This window comes from Saimiri boliviensis, chromosome 10 (genome assembly GCF_048565385.1).
Source record: "Saimiri boliviensis isolate mSaiBol1 chromosome 10, mSaiBol1.pri, whole genome shotgun sequence".
Taxonomy (NCBI): domain Eukaryota; kingdom Metazoa; phylum Chordata; class Mammalia; order Primates; family Cebidae; genus Saimiri; species Saimiri boliviensis.
In genome coordinates, this window is record NC_133458.1 from 39,212,271 (window position 1) to 39,234,574 (window position 22,304).

The 22,304-nt window shown below is 39.7% G+C and overlaps 1 protein-coding gene and 1 long non-coding RNA gene across 7 annotated transcripts in view; one reads left to right on the forward strand and one right to left on the reverse strand.

Moving 5' to 3' along the window:
• Nucleotides 1-22,304, forward strand: part of CTTNBP2 (cortactin binding protein 2) — a 482,785-nt gene that overhangs the window by 442,610 nt on the left and 17,871 nt on the right. For all 6 annotated transcript variants that reach the window (XM_074379164.1, XM_074379165.1, XM_003921051.4 and 3 more), the window contains 5 exons: nt 4,469-4,555; nt 4,638-4,737; nt 14,074-14,226; nt 14,395-14,582; nt 21,559-21,737. In XM_074379164.1, the coding sequence (XP_074235265.1) occupies nt 4,469-4,555; nt 4,638-4,737; nt 14,074-14,226; nt 14,395-14,582; nt 21,559-21,737 (707 nt within the window). The remainder of the gene's footprint in view (nt 1-4,468; nt 4,556-4,637; nt 4,738-14,073; nt 14,227-14,394; nt 14,583-21,558; nt 21,738-22,304) is intronic.
• Nucleotides 1,614-21,563, reverse strand: LOC141580051 (uncharacterized). Its single transcript, XR_012512046.1, has 3 exons — nt 19,797-21,563; nt 13,661-13,852; nt 1,614-2,335 (listed from the first exon to the last, which is right to left on the reverse strand). It is a non-coding gene; the product is annotated as an uncharacterized LOC141580051 (long non-coding RNA).

The following is a 22,304-nucleotide window of genomic DNA, read 5'->3' on the forward strand; positions in this document are numbered from 1 at the left end:
CCGGAGGCTGGCTGACAAGAGAGCAGTTATATCCAAGAGTTCCATTTTATGTTTTCTGTTAGCTATAGTACCCAAGTTATTATGTTTATATCAATAAATGGGGACTTGTCTATATTTGAAGTTAGTAACCAAGTCTGATGTTGGCTTTTAAGTTTCAATAAGCTAATTTAAAAAATAATGCATGTATGTCTCTATCTATGTAAACTGTAATTTCTCTTAAATTTCTATTACTCTCTTATACCTATTCTTTAAAAGGGACCTTAGCAAATGATTAAAAGCTCTCTAACATGAAGAATTCCAATTTTTTATATTCCAAATGCTGGATGTTCCAATATTGTTTGAGAAAATTTTATGTTAATGAATACACTGTAATTGTGTCGTTAGTGGCTCTAAAGTTACAAGTAAATTAGTTATTTAAAATTCGGTGTCAGAAGTGGAGGGAATAAAGTTTGTAACTATAAAGCATGTGATTTTAATCTATGACCATCCCAATTTTATTGGCTCTATAATGCCCTTTTCTTTTCTTTTTTTTTTTTTTTTAGTCAGCACAAGCTGGCCTAGAACTGTCTCTGTACAGAAACTTTTTTTCCTCAGACTGTGTATGACAACTGAAACTCCAAACAAAACTTGTGATATACTGCTTTAAAATGCCACACACACAAAAGTAAAGTGCCACAACTCTGCAAACACATTACAGGTGCCACATCAAGAGACCACAGCTCCTCTGGTAAACCCCATTCTGCAGGAAAGCATTGTAGAGGGGAAAACAGAGATGCATGATCCATTGTTGAGGTCGCTTGTGTCCATTTAATCCAGAATCTGTTTGCCTCACAAAGCACTAATTGACATGTGATGAGCTTCCTGAATAGGCTGTGAAGACACTAGAATAAAAGGGATTGGTACCAATTGTGATAATGAGGCCAGTGTCCCTTTACTAATAAGCAGAAATGTCACACTATAAATGTGCACTTAGGAGATGATTCTGGCAACTACAATTAAGACTGCAATTTTAAAAGTTGTGTTCTATCTTTTTCAAAGAACAGATCTCCTTTCAGTACAATTAGAATCTTTATACCCTTCTTTCTCCCAAAAAAATCTGCCTATGTATCTATCTTTAGAGCCCTCTGCTGGAAGCATGGAGCATATATATTCATTATATTCAGATCTTGGTATTTGGAGAAATATAACATGATAACTTCAAAACAATATGTAATGTCTCAGCAAAGCTTTGTATGGAGTAACAGGTTCCCAGTAATTAAGCTATTTTTGTTGTTGTTCAGAAATTAAATGGTAACCAACACAACTGTATTATTTGATGAGATAACAAAATGCCTTTTACAAAAAAATTGGTAATATCTGAAATAAAGAGAAACCTACTAATGAAATGCATGCTTTAAAATGTAGGAATATACATTTGTGTTTCTCTTTACCTATCTAATTCACTTATTTATGTATATTTCTACTTTATCTCATGAAGGACATTGGGCTATGTAAACACAAAGGGCTTACTGCGAGTGAATGGCCTTTCCAATGAAATTTTAAATTGAGTGTTTCCTGTATGTATTTCCTAAAAGTCTATAGTCTGAGAACAAATGAAGTTTTGAAACTAAAGATAGCTTCTTTATGAAAGTGGGTCTCTATCTGTTATTTGATTTCAAAATCAATCTTAAGAAAGCGTAGGCAGTTTGACAGGATGGCCATAATGAATAGAGCACTCTTGTTTTCAGAAGTGAGACAAGATTAAATAGCCACGCTAGTTGAAAATGTCAGGGGTAAATCTTGAAAATCTTTAGCTTGTTTGTTTTCAATAAATCTTAAAAATCGGTGTTCTGTTTCACTGGTATGAAACAATCTATTACTTGTGAAAAGCAAAATTCTACCTAATAAATCATAGCAATTTGGGATTAATTTTGAAAGCTCAAGAGCTCTGGTTTAAAATTGCACCTGGCTAGCAAACTGTGTACCTAATATGCAATTTCCCACTAAAGTACTTTTGAAAATTGACAAAACCTCATAGTAACAGAAAAACAGAACTGAGGTCTCTCTCTTTGGCAAGAATCTGGAAACATTTTCTACTATGGTTAAGGGTAATAGAGTATTAGGCCCACTTATGTGAGAACTGCCTGAAATTAGGTAGGAAATCATTATCATCCTTCCCTTACCATCTTCCTGGTGATTCAAAAAATAGGATTTAAACCAGTTAGAAAATTGGGCATTTATCCTTTACTTCATAGTCTCTGCTTTTTCTCATAGTGCATATTTGCACTATGATATTCTCCTCCACTCCCAGAAGGTCCTTCCACATCCATCTGAAGACCACAGCTCCTAGAAATAACTGGACAAGAAGTTGGTATGGATTAGTGAGACTGTGCTGCATCCCAGCAGGTCGAGTCTCCAGAAGCACTCAGCAGGGATGGAGATGGGAGCTGTTGGGCTGTGGCGCTTCCTGGAACTAGGGTTTATCCTTATGCATTGTCTGCTGTGTTGGACAGCAGGAGTTCATTCCACTGAAGCCATTGCTAGACCCAGAGTTTAGTAACTGCAGACACAAAGCTTTCATTCACCCACTGACCCAAGAAGGAGATTCAGCCACACAATTTTTGGACAGTGAGTGAAGCCAGTGGTGGTCCACACATCCTGCTTTCCTGCAAAATTCTTTCTCTGGTTTTATAGTATGTAAACAATAACAAATTAACCTTATACCTATGGAAGAATACTGCAGAATAGTTTTCAGCCTGAGAACTCAGGGAAGAGCACACCCTTAAAATTATTTACTAATGTCTTAGTCCATTCAGGCTGCCATAACAAAATATCATAGACTGGGTGGCTTATAAACAATAGAAATAAATTTTTCATACTTCTAGGGTGTGGGAAGTTCAAGATCAAGGTGCCAGCAGATTCAGAGTCTGGTGAGGTCCTGTTTCCTAGTTCATAGATGGCACCTGCTCACTCCATCTTCAAGTGGTGGAAGGGGCAAGGAGTTCCCCCTCACCTTCATTTATAAGGGCACTAATCCCTCCCAAAGACCCCCACTCCTAATTCAATCAAATTGAGGGTTAGAATTTTAACATATGAATTGGGGCCAGGGGAAGCAACAGAAACATTTGACCACAGCAACTAGAAAAAAAAGAAGTTTGGAAAATTATGTTATTTGTCTACAGAATGCAAGGTGGTAGACTATGCAAGGAGTTCAAGAAAGTCATAGTAGCGTCTGGGCTTAGATTACAAAAAATAGTGTTAGAAAGGAGATGAATGAGGTAAGGCAATATTAGAACAACTGAAAATACAATGACATAAAGTTGCACTTGACTATAGAGAGCAGAAGTGAGATCGTGAATATTGTGTTGAGTGTCGTGCAAGACTAATTAGAGGAGCGCTCTCTGAATGCAAAAGAGGACAAGGTTATAATGATGAGATAAGATCATAGATACAGAAAACAGAAATTAAGCATTGTAGATGTTCCTAGAAGAGCAGAAATTACCAAAAAATTGGAGAAAAAATTTCCTATCCAAAATTTCTGACTATGCATATCAAAAGGACTTAATATGCTCCACTGAAGACTGGGAGAAAGGGGCCGTAACAAGATGTATCTGGGCAACATTTTTTATTGACAAGTACAATCTGTACATTGCATGGGCTTCCCCATCTCATAAGTATAAATGAAAACATATTCTTTAATAATTATTTATTATTTAATAATAATGTACCTCTACAGACCTGTGGCCCCATGCCTTACTCCTAGAGGCAGAGCCTCAGAAGCATTTTCTAGGGTGTTCTTCTTTCCTGTGTCTCTGCGGAAGTTGTTGCTTCAGGTTTGGTCCTTGCCTGTACCTCCACCATAAGCCTTTTACTAAACGTGTGCTAATAATGGAATAGTATTCCAACTCAGAGAATATTACTGCAGGCTTCCAGACATACTGTCTTTCAGAGCCTAAAACTCAGTCCCAAGCCCAACATCAAGGAACGTCTTAAAGGACCACTGCCCCGTTAGCTCATGGTCTGATACCTGGTCGTCATGTCTGGCTTGCCTCCACTTTCCAGAAGTGCTCACAAACCTTCCTTAGTCTCCTTAAAGGCCAACCTCATGTCTTTTTTTTTTTGAGACAGTCTTGCTCTATTGCCAGGTTGGAGTGCAGTGGCATGATCTTGGCTCGCTGCAACCTCCACCTCCCGAGTTCAAGTGATTCTCCTGCCTCAGCCTCCCAAGTAGCTGGGATTACAGGCGCCCACCACCACACCTGGTTAATTTTTTTTATTTTTAGTGGAGATGAGTTTTTACCATGTTTGCCAGGCTGGTCTCAAACTTCTGACCTCAAGTGATCTGCCCACCTCTAAAATGAACTGTTTTTAATCTTTCAAAAGTATGAAGACAAAAGAGAATTCCACACTTGTGTACCACATTTTTAGTTTTTTTCTCTCTTCTCAGCTTAGCATCTTCACCCTAGGTCTCTTCTTGGTTTGTTAATAGGTTGAGCAATATCATAACGTCATTTTCCACGGCCCAGAAGGAAGCTTGCAAGACTACATAGTACGTCAGCTTGCACTCTGCCTGAAGGTATTGATTACTTGTATACCATCTCCTTTTCTTTGAAAATTGGCAAGTATGTAGAACTAATCACCTTGTTTTCTTATCACAGCACAGACAAATGGCTGCGGGATTCTCCTGTGAAATAGTGAGAGCTGAAGTAGATGCTGGTTTTTCCAAGAAGCAGCTACTAGACCTGTTCATCAGTAGCGGTAAGAACATTTTAGCAAATTGGCTGTGATAACCTAAAGGCATGCTCTTCAATGGTGCCATTAAAAGGAAATACACTGTGTTGCTTGGGAATACACTTAAGATAACTTTAATTATTCAGCAGGTATGGGATAAACACTTGCAAAAATTATTTTCATGTGTATATTATTGCATTCGTTGAGCATCCTGCATTTTCTTCTTTTTGTTATCTTTTGTTATAAATGATTAATTGTTGCTAGTGTACTGTGTTACTGGCACTGGTGATATACCAAGGGAGGATGTGGTAGGACAGTTCACCCTAGCCGAATTAGGTATTGAATCTTTGATGCTGTTTAGAATTGCTGGAGCATGGTGGTGATAAACAGCAGATTGATTTTTTTTTTTGGTAAATTTTATTACTCATAAATTCTCTACAACCAATACATCCCTTAGTGCTGCACCTGGGGTCAACAGTCTGCCTGCCTTGGGCCTCCCAAAGTGCTGGGATTACAGACATAAGCCACCGTGCCTGGCTAGCACTTTCTAAGTCAACAGATGAATAGATAAAGAAAATGTGGTACATACACACCATGGAGTACTATTTGGCCATAATAAAGAATGAGATCCTATTATTTACAACACGGATGGAACTGGAGATCATTATGTTAAGTGAAATAAGCCAGGCACAGAAAGACAAACATCACAGGGTCTCAATTGTTTGAGGGATCTAAAAATCAAAACAATTGAACTCATGGAGATAGAAAGCAGAAGGTGGTTACCAGAGAAAGGGAAGGATAATGGGGTGTTGGGGGGCAGGTGGGGATGATTAATAGGTACTGAAAAAATAGAATGAATAAGACCTACTGTTTGATAGCACAACAGGGTGACTAGAGTCAGTAGTAACTTAATTGCACATTGTTAAATCACTAGAAGAATGTAATTAGATTGTTTGTAACACAAAGGGTAAATGCTTGAAGGGATGGATACCCCATTCTCCATGATGTTATTATTTCACATTGTATGCCTGTATCAAAACACCTCATATACACATAAATATCCACACCTACTATGTAGCCACAATTTTTATTTTAATTTTTTAAAAAAGAAATTCAGAGGAAGGTTTAAGGAAGCACTAAAGATTTCACTGAGAATACCGCAAACCTAGAAGCACATCTTGGGGGCAGAAAAATTCCAGTAGAATCTGAGTATCACTGTACTACACAGGTCAGCCTTGGGCTAGAAACTAGTGAAAGTTAGCTACACAGAAAGCTGTTTTTTCTGATAATGTTACTAATTGTAGCTAACACTTTTTAAGGTCTCACTCTGGTAGGCCCTGTTCTGAACACTGCATTTATTAACTCACAACTTCCTGAGGCAAGTAAAATCCCATCCCTGATTTATAAGCATGAAAACACTTGAGATAAAAGATTAAGTGTCCCACCCAGAGGTCCCACAGCAGGAACACAAAACAGAACTCCATCCCCAGCAGTGCAGCTCCTAAGCCTCACCTTACTCACTACGGTCCTTAAAAACACCCCAGTGCCAGAATATCCTTTTTCCCTCCATTAGTTATCTAACAAAAGTTCCCCACATTTTTTCAACTTTCAGTCTTGTTTCTTCTCAATGTAAGAAGCTAAAGTATTTTGTGCTCGCCCTATGAGGGTAGACAGCAGTGACAGACTGAAGTCTACTCTAAGCTTAGAGAGCCAAGAAGACTGGAATGAGGTCACGAAGGATGCAAAGGTGACCAACCCAGCATTTCTAGATCTATGGTGGGCATCTTCTTAGAAAGAGCTCCTCTTCCTCATTTCCCAGTTTGGAGAGGGGCCCATGTCTCTTGGCTCCCACACTAGAAACTCAGATCTCATTGGCAGGCTTGAAAACCTCAATGCCCCCAAGTAACAACAAGCCACAGGAAGAGGTGAAGCAGGCTGGGCGGGGTTGCAGGTAGAGGGGAGGCATGCCCCAATCCCCATGAGGGGCAGTAGCTCTCCGAGCCAGCCGTTTGTTGCTGACGGAACTGTAGGTCCAGTGTCGTCAGGTCTTGTGACTTTTAGGAAGAAGCCAGAAATCCATGTTTTTATGTAAAAACTTTGGGGTTTTGTTCCTTCAGTATTACTATTCTGATTTTTTAAAGCACTATGAGAACCACATAGAACCCCAGGTCCTCTCATTTGCAGACCCTCACTCTTGTCACACAGTTAGTCTCAATCTGCTTTTAAAAATCCATGTCCATGGGCACCATCTTACTTTAATGCTCCCCTTTCCTGGAACTCCTCGCTTTTATGTCAGTGGTTTTTCTGTCTGTTGCTTCTCCTCCCTGAGCATTCTTCTCAGGCCAGCAGACCTCGGGTTAAAATCCCTGTGATTTCTGCCCCTCCCATCCTGCAGCTCTCCATTGCCCAATGGACTAGGTCGATGCGTTCAAGGCCTTCTATTCTGGGGTCTTATCCACCTGATGTGCCTATCTCACCCTTTTAAAATAAATACCCATGCTCCAGCAGATTATGAGGTTTCCTCCCTACATATCCTTTGCTTTCCACTCTCCATATCTTTGCTCATGCTGCAGCTTCCACTAGAATTAGGGAGTAAACACGTAAACGCCTCTCATCCCACACACTCCATGGCTACCACATGGCAGGTATGATGCTGAGTAGTCTGTTATACACTGGTGATTAAAGTAGACACAGTCTCTGTCCTTTTGGAAACTGTCAGAATACTTGAAGGACACCTCAAATGAAGCTTCTGTGATTCCGTCCTCTTGCTAAACAGCAAGGGACTTTATTTATACTTTTGGGCACCACCCAACTGTATGTCAAGGCAATGAGGGTACTATTTGGGGTTTGGCCTCGTCCCACACACGTGTTATAGCATGAGCTCCACGAAGGCTAGCATTTTTTTAACTTATTCTTCTCTTAGCCTTGTAGATAGATTGTCAATAATTATTTGTTGAATGAATTGGTGAATTTTCTGATATAAGAAATAGCATAGGCAAAGAAGAAGGGAATTCTTAGCCCAATTCAAGTGTCAGCAAGTAGAAGAACTTGCTTAGACTTGAGGTAGAAGTAAGATTAGAGAGAAAGGAGTTGGTAAGGGTGTCATTGATGACCTGGCATAAAGATAGAATAATCTGGATTTTTTAAAATGAAGTGTTTAAACAATAGACTAAGGACAAAAAACTAGGTTCAAGAAGAACGAGTAGGAAATTGTATGTCATCTCCAAATACAGAATAAAAATCCTTCTATAGCCTTCATATCACATGAGTGTGACTTGGTAAGGAGACTGTGAATGCATATTATAAATGGATTAAATATTCCTCAGTGCAAGATATGGAATTAGGTTAGTAAGACAGATACATTTTAAAATTGCAAGTGATCATAAGCAGTAAAGCAGAAAAAAAATTCATACAGAAGGATTTTTATTCTGTATTTGGCTTAGTAATTTACAAGTTTCAATATCTTTCTTCACTTTTTTTGGTTTGCTTTTTGAGATGGAGTCTTGCTCTGTCAACAGGCTGGAGTGAAGTGGCACAATCGGGGCTCACTGCAACCTCTGCCTCCTGGGTTCAAGCAATACTCCTGCCTCAGCCTCCCGAGTAGCTGGGACTACAGGCGCACGCCACCATGCCCAGCTAATTTTTATATATTTTTAGTAGAGACGGGGTTTCACCATGTTGGCCAGGATGGTCTCTATCTCTTGACATTGTGATCCACCCACCTCGGCCTCCCAAAGTGCTAAGATTACAGGCATGAGTCACCATGCCCAGCCTCTTCACTTTTTAATAATAAAACTATGATAGAAATACAAGGTTCATCTGCTAAGACCTTGACTGTGGTTCCCCAAGTTAGCAAGGTGAGCATTATAACTTCCTGTCTGCCTCATTCCCCATGTCTAGGCAGGCCCTAAACTCTATGGAATCTGCTTCTTCTATCTCATCTCCTCCTGCTGCTCTCCATTCCCCCATCACCTATCATTTCTTGTTCAAGGTATTCTGGAGGCCTCATGATTAACCCTTGATATTTCCTCTGGTCTCACTCCCTCCAGGGGCCCTCCACAAGGCATTCGGGGGCTCACTGGAGGATACAAAACCATTCAGACTGTTTCCTGATGTTACATTCCCAAGGCTCCAGAATGAAAGCTAAAACTCTCAGAATCTACATCAGGAACATTGTGGGCTGGCCTCTCATCCTTCCCTTGCCATGGTTCACCCTCATCTCCTAAAACCCACTCTACCTCCACCACCATCTTCTTAGTAGGACCCATGCTGTGGGCTGGAGGCTGATGAAGACATAACGGAGAACTAGAATCAGTGAGGGCACTAGAGATTTCAGAGCAGTGCAGGGGAACTCCCGCGAGCCAGAGAGAAGGATCCATCGGCGGGCATGGTGTCAGCACTTTCACTGTGCAGAAAGCATGCAGCAGGGACTGATCCTTCAGTCAAGAGGCAATGGATGAGGCACAGGGTAAAGAAGGCAGAGATCTGGATGGAGGAAAGTGGTTTTCTACACTGTTCCACTCAAGCATTTAGAATAATGAGTATATGGGGATTATCTACCAGCTACTCTTTTTTATGAAGAAATTAAAGTAACCAAATGATAAGTACCACAACTGAAGAGTACATTGATTCCTGAGGTATTCTACATGTATTCCCGATGGTTCACCGTATTTTCTCTAAAGAGAGAGCCTTCACCTGCGTGGATTGAACTGGGGTCAGAATGCTGAGCTTCTGTCTTCCACTGAGCACAGCACACATTGCCTTATTTGTTCCTCTCTATGACACTGCAGAAGGAAGCCAGTGAACAGCCACAGAAAAAGCGTTAAAGAAGTGTGTGAGCGAAAAGGACAGAAATGAAGAGTAGCAATAGTGTTTTAAATAATTAGCTTTAAGAATCTAAAACTTAAATAGAGATTAAAATGGTGCCAATGAAGAAAAGAACACAAGACTTAAGACCACTTCAAAGAGAATGACACGGCAGTTATTCTAGCATAAATTACTTTGTGTTTATTTTTAAATGACATTTCCTTCTCATATTCCCTTTCTTGAGAGAGAGTCACGTCATATGACTCTGTTATTTGGTAAGGAGGCTGTAAATGCATATTAGAATCAGGTCAAATTTCTTCTCAGTGTAAAGTATGAAGTTGGGTTAGCAAGACAGACACTTTTTAAAATGACAAGTGACTGTAAACAGTAAAACAAATTTAAACACTAGATGGGTATTTTAATACTTTGAATTTTTCAAGGGAACTTTCCTTTGTAAAAGTAATGAGGATGGGATTAATGTAATAACAATAAGAGGCTATGACAATTGGAGTCTCCAGAAACGAGTTTACGTCCTTGGACCTTGCATTCCAGGAGGCTAGTTAAAGACTTGCCCTGTGCTTCCCGCTTGGACTCGGAGAGCATCGTTCCTGCAGAGCCGTGGTTTACAAACACATGGAAAAGAGGGGCTGTTTTCTATCCTCAAAGGGGCGGTTATAGACTTGGAGTCACCTAAGACACAAAGCAGTTTGGGTTTAGCTATAAATGTGATATGTTAATTATATTTAAACCGATAAGTTTTGCTGCAGAATTTACTCCCTGGGACTTTAAAGATATTCAAAACTGGGATGTAGTCCTGAGCCTCACAAAGAGTGTCCAGTTAAAATTACCAACCTGCAGGAGAGGAGCAGGGCTGATGGAACCTATAAAGTTGGGAGAAAAATATCAGAAAGAGCAGACTGGTTTCAGAAATAGCGTTTTGAAGTAGCACAAAGCAAAGGGAATTCAAATGGATGACTTTCTGGCCTCAGGTAAAAAGGAACCTGCAGCTGTAACATGTGGTGCGTGGCCTTCTTTCACCTCTCTGTGAGCCTTGATCAGAGACTGGTTAATCCTTGAAACTGTAATGAGTTTTTGTTCCACCTTGACTAAGGATGTTAAATCTAAGTGGTCAGAAGGAAAAGTAGGTACTAATGAAAAACTGAGGCAATGAGGCAAGCAGATGAAGACAAAGCTTTTCACCAAAGAAACTCATGCTGTTTGACCCTTGATTGCACCTCACAGGAAGCCAAGATAAAGATGAAGTGGAAACATAACCCATTGGTTATGAATAGCAACCCTTCCTCCTTTTTGTCTGGGGCACAAGCTCCATTTCTTTCCTCCTCAGTCCATTGAATGTGAGATGAATTAGGTCATTTGCAATATAGTCCTTGCTTGTGGACCCAGGAGAATGAGCATACTGCCTCTTTCCAAGAGACCCCAGCATGCCTGAAAACTTACCTATTTTATCTCCAACCTAGATCCTTCCTCAGTGCCCTCACCCTCATGCCCCACCACCTGCTGGACATCAGAGAAGCAGTGCTTCACTCATCAAACACGTCAAGCCTGAAACATAACCCATCAACACTGCCCCCTCCTCAAGTACATGCTTGGTCGTCTGCTGTCTGCCTCCATTAACTGTACAACCTCTTCTTTGGTGGAAACTTAAGAGTTGTTTCCAGCATTTCCTCTCTGCCCCTCTCTTAGTAAGTCAACCACTGAGATTTACTGATTCAGTCTCAAACTGCCTTTTCAGTCTGTGCCTTGGTCCTGAATGAGGCTCCCATCATCTCTTTCCTTATTAACCTCAGCATTAAGAGTCTAGGAAGTATGTTCTCCAATTTCTTTCCTCCTCAGCCAATTCTCTGCACCAGCGAGGATCTCAGTGCAGGAGTCAAATCCTGTTTATCCCCCTACTTAAAGACTTCCACTGATTCCAACAACTGGTAGCTCCCTTCCAACAAGACATTCTGGATCTTCTACTTTTCATTTTGGGTTTGGTCCTGAGGCTTCATATCAGCATGTCTCACCCCTGGTTGCACATTCCAGTCACTAGAGCGCTTTTATGAAATGCCAATGCCCCAGGCCCAGCACGGAGCAATGAAATCAGAATCACTGAGAATCACTGCATATGGATCCAATGTTCACGCAGCCCAGGATGAAGATGCGTCCTGCCTTCTGCCACTGCCCACAGCTGTGACTGCTGGATCCCATGCCACTCCTGCGGTTCCACCCCAAGTTCCCAGCCCTGTCCCAGCTTTCCATATGGATCAGCTTTGAGCTCACCATCATGCCACTTTAGTAATTATTCTGACCTTGATGTGATGCCCCATTTCCTTCTAGAATTGAGTCCTGCCCAGCCTCCATTCTTTAGCCAGTGCCATTTCTTAAACTTACTTTAAAATGCCACACACCCCCAGTTAGAATGAGTCACTTCTGGCATGCCATAGCATTCAGCATACAGTACCTGTAGCAAAGAAGCATTGGATAAGCATTTGTTGAAATGCAAGGAAATATTCCTTCCTTCAGATACATTCTGGCTGGCTACAGCAGCTTCCGAGCCACTTAAACTGGCGATGCACTTAAATCAGGGAAAAACTAGAGACCTTCAGTCCTCAGTTACAGAAAACCGGATACATCAACCATCAATCCTGTGTTTTTTTAAAATCATTGAATTAAAAGGGTTTGTTTTCCATTGTCCTTTTAACTAACTATGGATTTCTCATACTTCCACAATACATCTATTTGTGAAATAACATTTGAACCCAAACAAACACACAGACTTTTAGCATTCTTTACTGAATAGCTGTGTTGAAAAGGATCTGACACTCACTAGACGCTAGTGTTAACGGCCCTCCACAAGTACAACTAGATTGAGAGGTGGCTGTGATTGTTTCTAGCCTAGTTTTTAAATTGTCATAGCATTCAGAAAAGCCATTTCTGTCTGAGAGGAGATCCATTTACAGTGTTCAAGGAGTTCTTTTGAAAATGAAAATTCATTGTGTCTATAGTAACAAGGAATTGAGAATAGACTACCATGAGTATTTATAAAAAGTTGACTATTTGGTAATGTTACTCTCAAGTAGTTTAAACTGGCCTCTTTTCAAGGTTAATTTGGCTAAAACAGTGGCGTCTTAGAATCTTCGAGAAATAAAGTGCTTTTGTTTTTTAATTGAGTGGTATATAGGAAGTGCCATATATAATACATTTTAACTAAAATATTAATAGTTTTTGCTTAGTATATGCTAGGTACTGTTTTAAGTGTGTTTTGTGGCCTGACTTATTCATGTCCTATATACAATAATAATTTTTCATTTACTTTCCAACTTTCATTTTGGGTTGACATGAAGTCAGCCCTTCCCATCCTGAGTGGAAGGAATATGAAAATCTGACTCTGAAGTCCTGGATTTCACTCCTTCCTTGCTGTTGTTTCTGAGACCACAGTCAAATTACTTCAACCTCGCCAAGATCTGGAAAATGGAGAGAGGGACCTACTTAACTCTCTGAGGTCCTGTCTACATTTTTTTTCTGAGACAAGGTCTTGCTCTGTTGCACAGGCTGCAGTGCAGTGGCATGATCACAGCTCACTGTAGCTTCAACCTCCTGGGCTCAAGTGATCCTCTCACCTCAGCCTCCCAAGTAGCTGGGAATACAGGCACATGCCACTATGTCTGGCTAACTTTTTTTTTGTAGAGGCAAAGTTCCATCTTGTTGCCTGGGCTGGTCTTGAACTTCTTGGCTCAAGTGATCGGCCCACCTTGACCTCCCAAAGTGCTGGGATTACCAGCATGAGCCACACACCTAGCCCTGTCTATATAATTTTATGAACATTTTACATATGCAGAATTTAAAAGTAATTTTTAAGGGCCTTTAACCTTTTGTATTGTGAAACAGATATGCTAAAATACATACTACTTATGTTTACAGGTTAATGAATAATTTTAAATAACCATTTAACCACTGACTAGGCCAAGAAATAGAATATTCTCAGCTCCCAGAATGTGACTGTGTGGTCTGTACCCTTTATCACAAACCCTTTCCTTTGGAAATAAGCACTACTCTTATCTTTCATGATAATCATTTCTTAGCTTTTCTTTATAGTTTTACTCCCTGTGTATGAATCCCTAAATTATAGATTTAATGTTACCTGTTTTCAATTTTACGTGATGAAATCACATTTATATAATCTTTTTTGATTTGCTTCTTAATATCTTGTTTGTGAGTGTTCCATGTTGTAAAAGTTGTCATTTGATCACTTTGTTTGTTGTATGAACATCCTCTTATTTATGTATTTATTCATTCTATTGTCGATGGACATTGGGTTGATTCCATTTGAGACCTGTTGCAGAACAAGACATGTTGTGTCATTGTCAATGTATTCAAATATATCAAATAATTCCAAACAGTTTTCCAGAGTTGTTCACTCTCCCAGCAATTTAAGAACTTCTCCTTATACCACATCTTTGCCAATGCTTTATAAATGCAGACTTTTTTATTTTTGCCAATTTGGATAAATTTTTGTCAAAAGCTTGAATCAGTGAATTTCCTTTTTTAATACAGCTTGTCTGATCCCAGTGAAACAATCTCCTGTTAAGAAGAAAATCATCATCATTTTAGAGAATTTGGAAAAATCTTCATTATCTGAGTTATTGAGGGACTTTTTGGCACCTCTTGAAAATCGCAGCGCTGAAAGTCCTTGTACTTTCCAAAAAGGTAACGCTAATAGAGGGAGCATGCTGAGAAACAAGCTTCCATAATATTCTGATCTTTCTGTTTCCCAGAGTACAAGTTATACTTCATATTCTTTTAGTTATTTGAATTTGAATTTGTCCCATAATTATAACTCACTGAGGATGGGTCATTGCTTTTGGTGTGTTTCAGGAAATGGAATGTCTGAGTGTTATTACTTTCATGAGAACTGCTTTCTGATGGGAACCATCGCCAAGGCCTGTCTCCAGGGCTCTGACTTGCTGGTGCAGCAGCATTTCCGCTGGGTGCAGCTGCGGTGGGATGGTGAGCCCATGCAAGGACTGCTGCAGAGGTTCTTACGAAGGAAAGTTGTGAATAAGGTAACAAACAGCAACTGCAGCCTATTGCCAGGAGAGCAGGGGTTTTAGTTGTCAGGAGAGTTGGACTTGAGTTCTACCACTTACTAACTATGGCAGCCTTGGCCGAATAAAATATTTTGATATTGAAGGGCTAAATAACATAATGAACGTGAAACCCATAACAATTTCTGCACTATGGCTGGGCACAGTGGTGCACGCCTATAATCCCACCACGTTGGGAGGCTGAGGCAGGTGGATCACAAGGTTAAGAGATGGAGACCATCCTGGTCAAGATGGTGAAACCTCTTCTCTACTAAAAATTCAAAAATTATCTGGGCGTGGTGGTGCGTGCCTGTAGTCCCAGCTACTTGGGAGGCTGAGGCAGGAGAATTGCTTGAACCCTGGGAGGTAGAGGTTGCGGTGAGTTGAGATTGTGCCACTGCACTGCAGCCTGGAGACAGAGCGAGACTCCGTCTCAAAAACAAAACAAAATTAAAACAACAACTAAAAAACAATTTCTGCACTACATTAAGTACAAAAAAAAGCAAATTGGCTTTATTGTTGTTATCAACTGTTCTGAAGAAGTCTCACCAAGTTCTAAATGCTGTAGAAGGCTTGGTTAGAAAATTAATCACTCTTTTTAAGGAAAAGTTACTGCTTTCTCGGAGCCTTCAAAACGTAAACCACTGTGGGCACATTTTAAAACAGGACTGTTACACTATGCTATGCTAAAATTAAAAAGCAGCATGAAAAAGTTGAATTCTATATCTTGTGACACATTTTCAAGAGTAATACTAACTTCTGGTGACTTTCACAGAATAACAAAATAAGTGTTCTGTATTCTCCCAAATGATAAAAATAATTGAGAGCTGACCAAATCTAATACATCATTATTTAATATTTTAAAATTGGGTCAGTAACTGAGCATCAAGGTAGATTAGAAATAATAGAGCTTGATTTAGTAAGATTTTCTCATGTAATTCTGCACAATGGGCCACATTGGGAGAACTGTCTTGTCATCGCATTATTGCAGTATTTTAAGCTGCTAATAACAGAACACCCCAACTGCTAAGTGCTTCCCAGAAAGAGGATTTTCTCCCTCATGTAACCAGATGTCTTGTGGTAGATGTTCAACATCTCAGCCCCCAGGCCCAGGGGAGTCTGTTGACCTTCCCCTCAAGACTGCAGGGTACCTACTAGGCTGCAGACACCATGCCTTTATGAAAACACATTCAAGGGCAGAAAGCAGGCTGCAGCAAAGGATAGAGAGCTTTGGCTTCCTCAGTCTCTTTATCAGGGAGGAAAGCATTTTTCCAGAAACATAAGACTTCTCTTTAATGTTTCATTAACCAAAACTGGTTTCATCTCAGACCATAGCCAGGCCTGCTTTTGCAAGACTGAAGCTCTCCACCAAGGGCTTGAACAGATTTCTGTGTCTGTTGTGTTAGAGTGTGTGCACGCATGTGCGCTGGGGTGGGGGAGATAGGCATGGGAGAAGTGTTGGGTGAGAATGGCTTTTGGGAATTCATCGAACAGTCCCTGCCATTAGTAGTTAGAATTAATATATGAAATCTCCAATTTAATTAGAGAATTCTGCCTCATGTTGTATTTAAATCAGTGACCTGGTCATAAATATGTTTTTGGCCACTGTATAATCTCAACAAGAAGGAAGAATGGTGAGGTAAAGACAGTCATAGGTCTTAGCTTTTCAAATTACTGATGCATGCATTAACTTTATCACTGTCAATATTTAAATCTCATTATCCAAGATAATTCACATAAATAAGCAGAAAAGGTACCAGTTTTATTACGTAGGATTGATCCTATTTCAGGTAAAAGGTACCTTCCTCCCCCTAGGTCTCTGATAAAAATTAACTTATTTTGAAAGGAAAGTTCCAAGCTTCAGGTTCACTCTCCTTTCCATTATATTTGAGAGTGGGGTGTGCTGCCAAGAATAGAACAGGAAGAAAGGGAAATGCCTGTCCTTCACCAAGAAACACTTCAAGTAGGTTAATAAAACATTCCCTGGGGTGTGTGTACAAGGGAATGAATGACTCCTGCAAAACATCAGAAATCTTGTAATGTCACAGAACCTAATCTTTGTGGGTACTTAAAGCACACTGGCAATTAATCACAGTTTCTTCTTCCAGTTCCTTGAAGAAATACAAGAAAATCGAACTTTCAGGACAATACTAGGCTTTCTACTAGTGTTATATAAAAAATAATACCATTTTTAGTAGAAAATGTTAAACTGTCATTAATTGTAAAATACGTGATCTGAGAATTGTCACTGAAAACTATGAAAGAATTATATAATGATCATTACTCTTTTGAAGAGAAGGAAAATTGTAACAGATCCCAAAGCCTCAGATAACACAGTGATATCAATTTAATAGAGCTGCTGGTATCACAGAATCAGCTTTTTTGGGTTTCCTTGGCCAAATTGTTTCCTTCATGTAAGACATACCAACATTCCAAATTGTCCCCTGTCTTAATATCATCATTACTTGAAAAAGCAAAGATTTATGTGAATCTTCTTTTTTTTTTTTTTTTGAAATGGAGTCTTGCTCTGTTGCCAGGCTGGAGTACAGTGGAAAGATCTCAGCTCATTGCAACTTCTGCCTCCCGTGTTCAAGCGATTCTCCTGCCTAAGCCTCTCAAGTAGCTGGAACTACAGGCAGGTGCCACCACACCTGGCTAATTTTGTATTTTTAGTAGAGACCATGTTTCACCATGATAATGATGGCCAGGATGGTGTCCATCTCCTGACCTCATGATCCACCCTCCTTGGCTTCCCAAAGTGCTGGGATTACAAATGTGAGCCACCACACCGAGCCAGACTCTTCTTTCTTAGAAAATACAAAGTTAGTTTCTATGCCCGACTTTTAATCAAGGGATATTTCTCCTAATAGTAAATAAATATTTATTTTTGTGGGAACCCTCCATACCACCAAAAAAGGGATTTGGTTTTTATAAAATATAATTCTAAAAAGAATTGATTCCTTTAGGTCATGTGTGTTAAGTGGTATTATTTAAAATGGGCACATTTTAAATTTTGGAAAAAATGTCTTTATGCTGAAAGAGCTCTGTACATTTTGGTGACATTAGCATTTTAGCTGAGACCTTACTTTTAGAAAAATAAAATTGTTTTTCATTACCATTAATACCAGGTGAACATACTAAAATTCAGGTACAGCATCTTATCACTTACCCAGAATATGAAATATTTAATGTCATTAAGTCAAAAAACTTTTTTGAACATTTATCTGAAAGATCTGGTGAGGTACTATATATACATACATGTAAATACTGTTCCTTCCAGAATTCATGTTTAAAAATTCATCCAGGTTTCTCCTTTGTCTATGTACCCCTTTATTTTGTGTTAGTTTCATGTAATCAGCCACAGATCTGTATAACGCAGTGCATCTGACACTGCACACATAACAAACTCAACACGTCCTGTCCCCGGACCTAACTCTGGGCTTCCCCCCAGTCCCTGACTTCCTTTTTTGTTATCAGTCATCCAGACTTAGAACTACTCAGCCTGTTCTTGTCATTGGTCAATCACAGCACTTTATAAGTCCTCACTTTGTGGCACACTAAGGAAAATGCAGTGCTAAGATTGAAAGGATGTCTAGCCGTGGAAACTGATCATCAAAACACAGTGTGATACATGCATCAGAACAGTGTTAGCTGGTTATTCTGTAAATATTTGTCCCGGCCTGGGGACTGTGGGACGAGATGGGGGTCCTCCCCATCCTCAGAGAGCTAGTGTTCTCATGGAAAGACAGGCCTCAAAAAAGAAACTATCTTTGTGGGAATTGGGACTTAGAGGACAGTTTTTATTCAGGAGATATTATTCAAGTGCTATTTAAAAAAAATGTATTCAGTATATTAGAGTTGTACATCCAAATGCCCAGCTTTCCCTCAAGCTTTTAAGTTAATTGTATAAGCTTTATCTTTCTATGTATAAATCGAGCAAAATTTAACAATCATCTTTGAAGGGACTCATAACGTAATTACATTTCTTTACATAGATTGGTCTTTAAAACTTTAATATATTTTATTTCTCTTTTTAAGAACTTCTGCTGTCTGACAAATCTTCCCAAGTAGTTAATTCTTACAAAACCAGAAAATTAATAAATCCAGTGGCTCAAATGTTCTCTTAATTCTTGTACCATTTGCATACACTTAATAAAATTCTCTTGCCCCTTCCTTCTTAAGATCACAACCCTAAATCAATAACCCAGTTACCATTTTAAACTAGACATGAAGTTTTTCTAATATATGAAATTCCTGTAAACATTTCAAGTATTTTAAAAAGACCCAATATATGATTCTCTCATCCTAACCCAAAAAATAATGTTTGATTATATTTAATTCTGAATATTAATGAAGATAAAAATATACCCCATACTCCCATACCCCACCCCCCATTTTTTGCCATCTCAAGAAACCTGGGTTCTCTTTCTATGAAAATTTAGGGTTATTTTCTTGGCTGGCCAAGTCTGTGTGTCGACCAGGCTTGTTGAGGACTTATGATCTGACCTTAGACTTTTCTCAATAACAGGAGAAAAAAAACAGTAGAGTCTCACTAATAGTCACTGTGTACAAGTGTCTTAAGTCCATGCCTTCCAAGTAGGGTAGATTCAGTTTACACATTACCTAATCCTCAGCTTCAGTTTGAATCTGTAACCCTTACCCATGCTATTTCAGCATTGGACTGGATTCAACTATTGAAGCCTTGTCTCTTTCTGAGTGGCAGGGCCACAAATCTGATAAATGACATCAGATTAAACTCTGTGTTCCCGCTTCTGATTCTGTTTGACTTCATGGGTACAACACTAAAATCATGCTAATTTAACAGGTGGCTAATATGTGCTGTGAAAGAAATAGGTAACATACCACTATAGAAACTCTAGCAGAAGTGGGGAGGAGTACTTAATTTAGGAATGGGGAGTGGAGGCCTCTCTGTCTCTGGTCACATTAAATGATTTGTAGGTCACTCTAATTTGTTATCTAAAGGAAGAAGAGTTTGCTGAGAATAGGGAGGCAGGGGGTGTAGGCAGAAGGAGCAGCACTTGCAACACATCTCAGGCACAGGGAAGAAGAGGTTGGTGTGTGGGAAAACTCAAGGACAACTGCATGGTTGTATAGTTATTCATTCAGGGGACATGCGAGGTGGGGGATCAGGTCCAGCACCTTGAATCAATAACAGTTACATAGATTGTTTACCTGTACAAGCCTATCATTTATTCATCCCTTTTGTTATTTGCAAACATCAGCATCCATTTTGACTCCTCCTCCACGGTTTCTTCCCTCTTCTATATTTGGGACACACTTTCCGCCTCCCCTCACCAATCATGTGTCCTGGACATCCTGTGAGAGATCCGGCTGAAGTCCCACCTCATCTGTTTGCCTTTCCTGACCACGCTGTATTTAGTCAATTCTTCTTTCAAATTACCATAGCAGCTCATGTCTGTCTGTACTTCAAGACTGCCAGTCTGGAAGGTGTCTGAAGGATAAAGGGCCTGGCCCAGTTTCCTCATTTTTCCAGTTGGTAAAATTCAAAAGAAAAATAATGGAAGGCAATTGTAGTACCTGGTGGGTGGCTTCCTTAGCTCCGTCAAACTGCACCAGGACTGATTATTTGCTCTTCATTAGCTGTTCTTGCCTTTTCTTTTGTTTCTTCTGTATTTCATGAGTACACTAACTTACGTGGAATTTTCCTTCTTAGCAGCAATAACAAATAGTCATAGAATACATAGTAGGCCTACACACATCTAGGCAAAATTATCCATTAACACTGAAGGAATATATCTCTAGGTAAGGAAATAAAAACATGTAGTTACTGGAAAGTCTATTTATCGGTTAGTCCCTTTAATGAAACACCAGTTTTTAATGTATTGTCCAATAATGACCACTTTTCCCATAATACAGCCACCTCGCAAAATGAGAAATTTTATATAAACAACATCTGTACTTTGGCGAGACGGGGTGCCCACCAGTTTGTTCAGGTCCTTAGGAAAGGCACATTACATTCTGCCTTTAGGAGCTGTGAAACGTGATTCTGTTACAATGTCTAACAGTGTGATCTTTAGAAGGAGTTTATTAGACAGTCATTAAGAGAATAATTCAGTCTTCCCAGAAAAAAGTAATGTTTTCCTGGGGACCGGATATAACGAGAGCTCTGCCCTCTTTCTCCCTTCCTCTACATGTGGTCTTGATGCGGCAGCTGGAGAGACTCCTCTCCCTCTATCAGCTGCCCACAAAGCTAAGCCTGTTCTTTCAGCCCTGGCTGACTAAGAAAGTGAAGCTTAAACAGAGAGCTTCAGAAATGATAAGCCTGAGGACGAAGAGGAAGTTCTTTAGCTCAGTAGTGATTACTGAATTTATTTTAAATGTGATAAATGACTCCTTTGTTATTTCAGCTATATGCTGTATCCTATTTCTCTATTAAAGATAAGCCCTATATGGTTAATATATACTTGCAGATTGCTGAGAGTAGATCTTAAATATTCTCACCATAAAAAATAAGTATGTGAAGGGATGCATATGTTAATTAGCCTAATTTAATAATTTCATAATATATACATACATCAAAACATGATATACACCACAAATATGTATAATTTTTGTCAATTATACCTTAATAAAAAATATAAATAGACTCTAGCCCTGGCTTTTCCCTGTTAGCTGTGGGACTTTGGGCAAGTTGTTTTTTCTTCCTGGCTCAGGGTCCTGACACACAAAATGGGGTAAAAATGCCTAACTCAGGCTCCTAGTGAGAATTAAAGGAGAAAAAAATGCTGATCACACCAACACATTTGCACAACCAGTAGTATGTGTTATTATCCCTCCTTCAGTCATCCCAAGTAAAGTTAAGTAAGATTCAGCTAGTTTTCAGTTTTGATTTGAAGTATATTTTTAACTTTGGGCTTCTAAAGATAAAATGTTCTAAACCAAGTGCCTGTGTTCCACCTCCCTGGCTCTCTAGTTCAGAGGTCAGGTGCCTCCACCCTGCGATCCTGTGTGCAAGATTGTCGACTGGGCTCTGTCTGTCTGGCGTCAGCTTAACTCCTGCCTGGCCCGCTTGGGCACACCTGAAGCACTTCTTGGACCAAAGTATTTCCTGTCTTGTCCTGTAGTCCCTGGACATGCCCAAGTGACAGTGAAGTAAGTGCCGTTTTTCCTTGTTTTCCTGCTTATGATAGAGACATGGCCAGTTCAGGATGTTTGAGTGTGAGAATGCTGTCCAGGCTGCCTTGCGCCACCTCCTGTCGCTGACATGGAGTGCCAGTGCTCTCTGCTCTTTCAGAGGACGGCCACAGCTTGTCTACTGCGTGCTTCCTAAGGCAGCTGCATTTTTGCTAAGAGCTAGGTGGCAGTTTTTCCTCCATTAGGAAACTCTCATCCAAGTCATGTTCGGCTTGCTATGCAGAATCTCCTGAGTGAGGTCCCACATAAGTTTCATAAATTATTGTATGCACACCCTCCAAAAACCTGCCTTCTTTTAATGAATTGAAAAGCTTCTCCCTTTATTGAGACGTATATTCAGTACTTACCATGTTTTCCTTTGAAGCAGCTTATGAGAACAGACATATACAATAAGGTTAATGAAATAGAAAATCAGGAGAAAAATGAAAGGAGAAAAAAATTGTCACCATCCAGCTTAATAATGCTTCTGTGACCAGCAAGCACATTTGATACTGCAGTTTCTGGTGTCATGGGCAGAAGTCTATT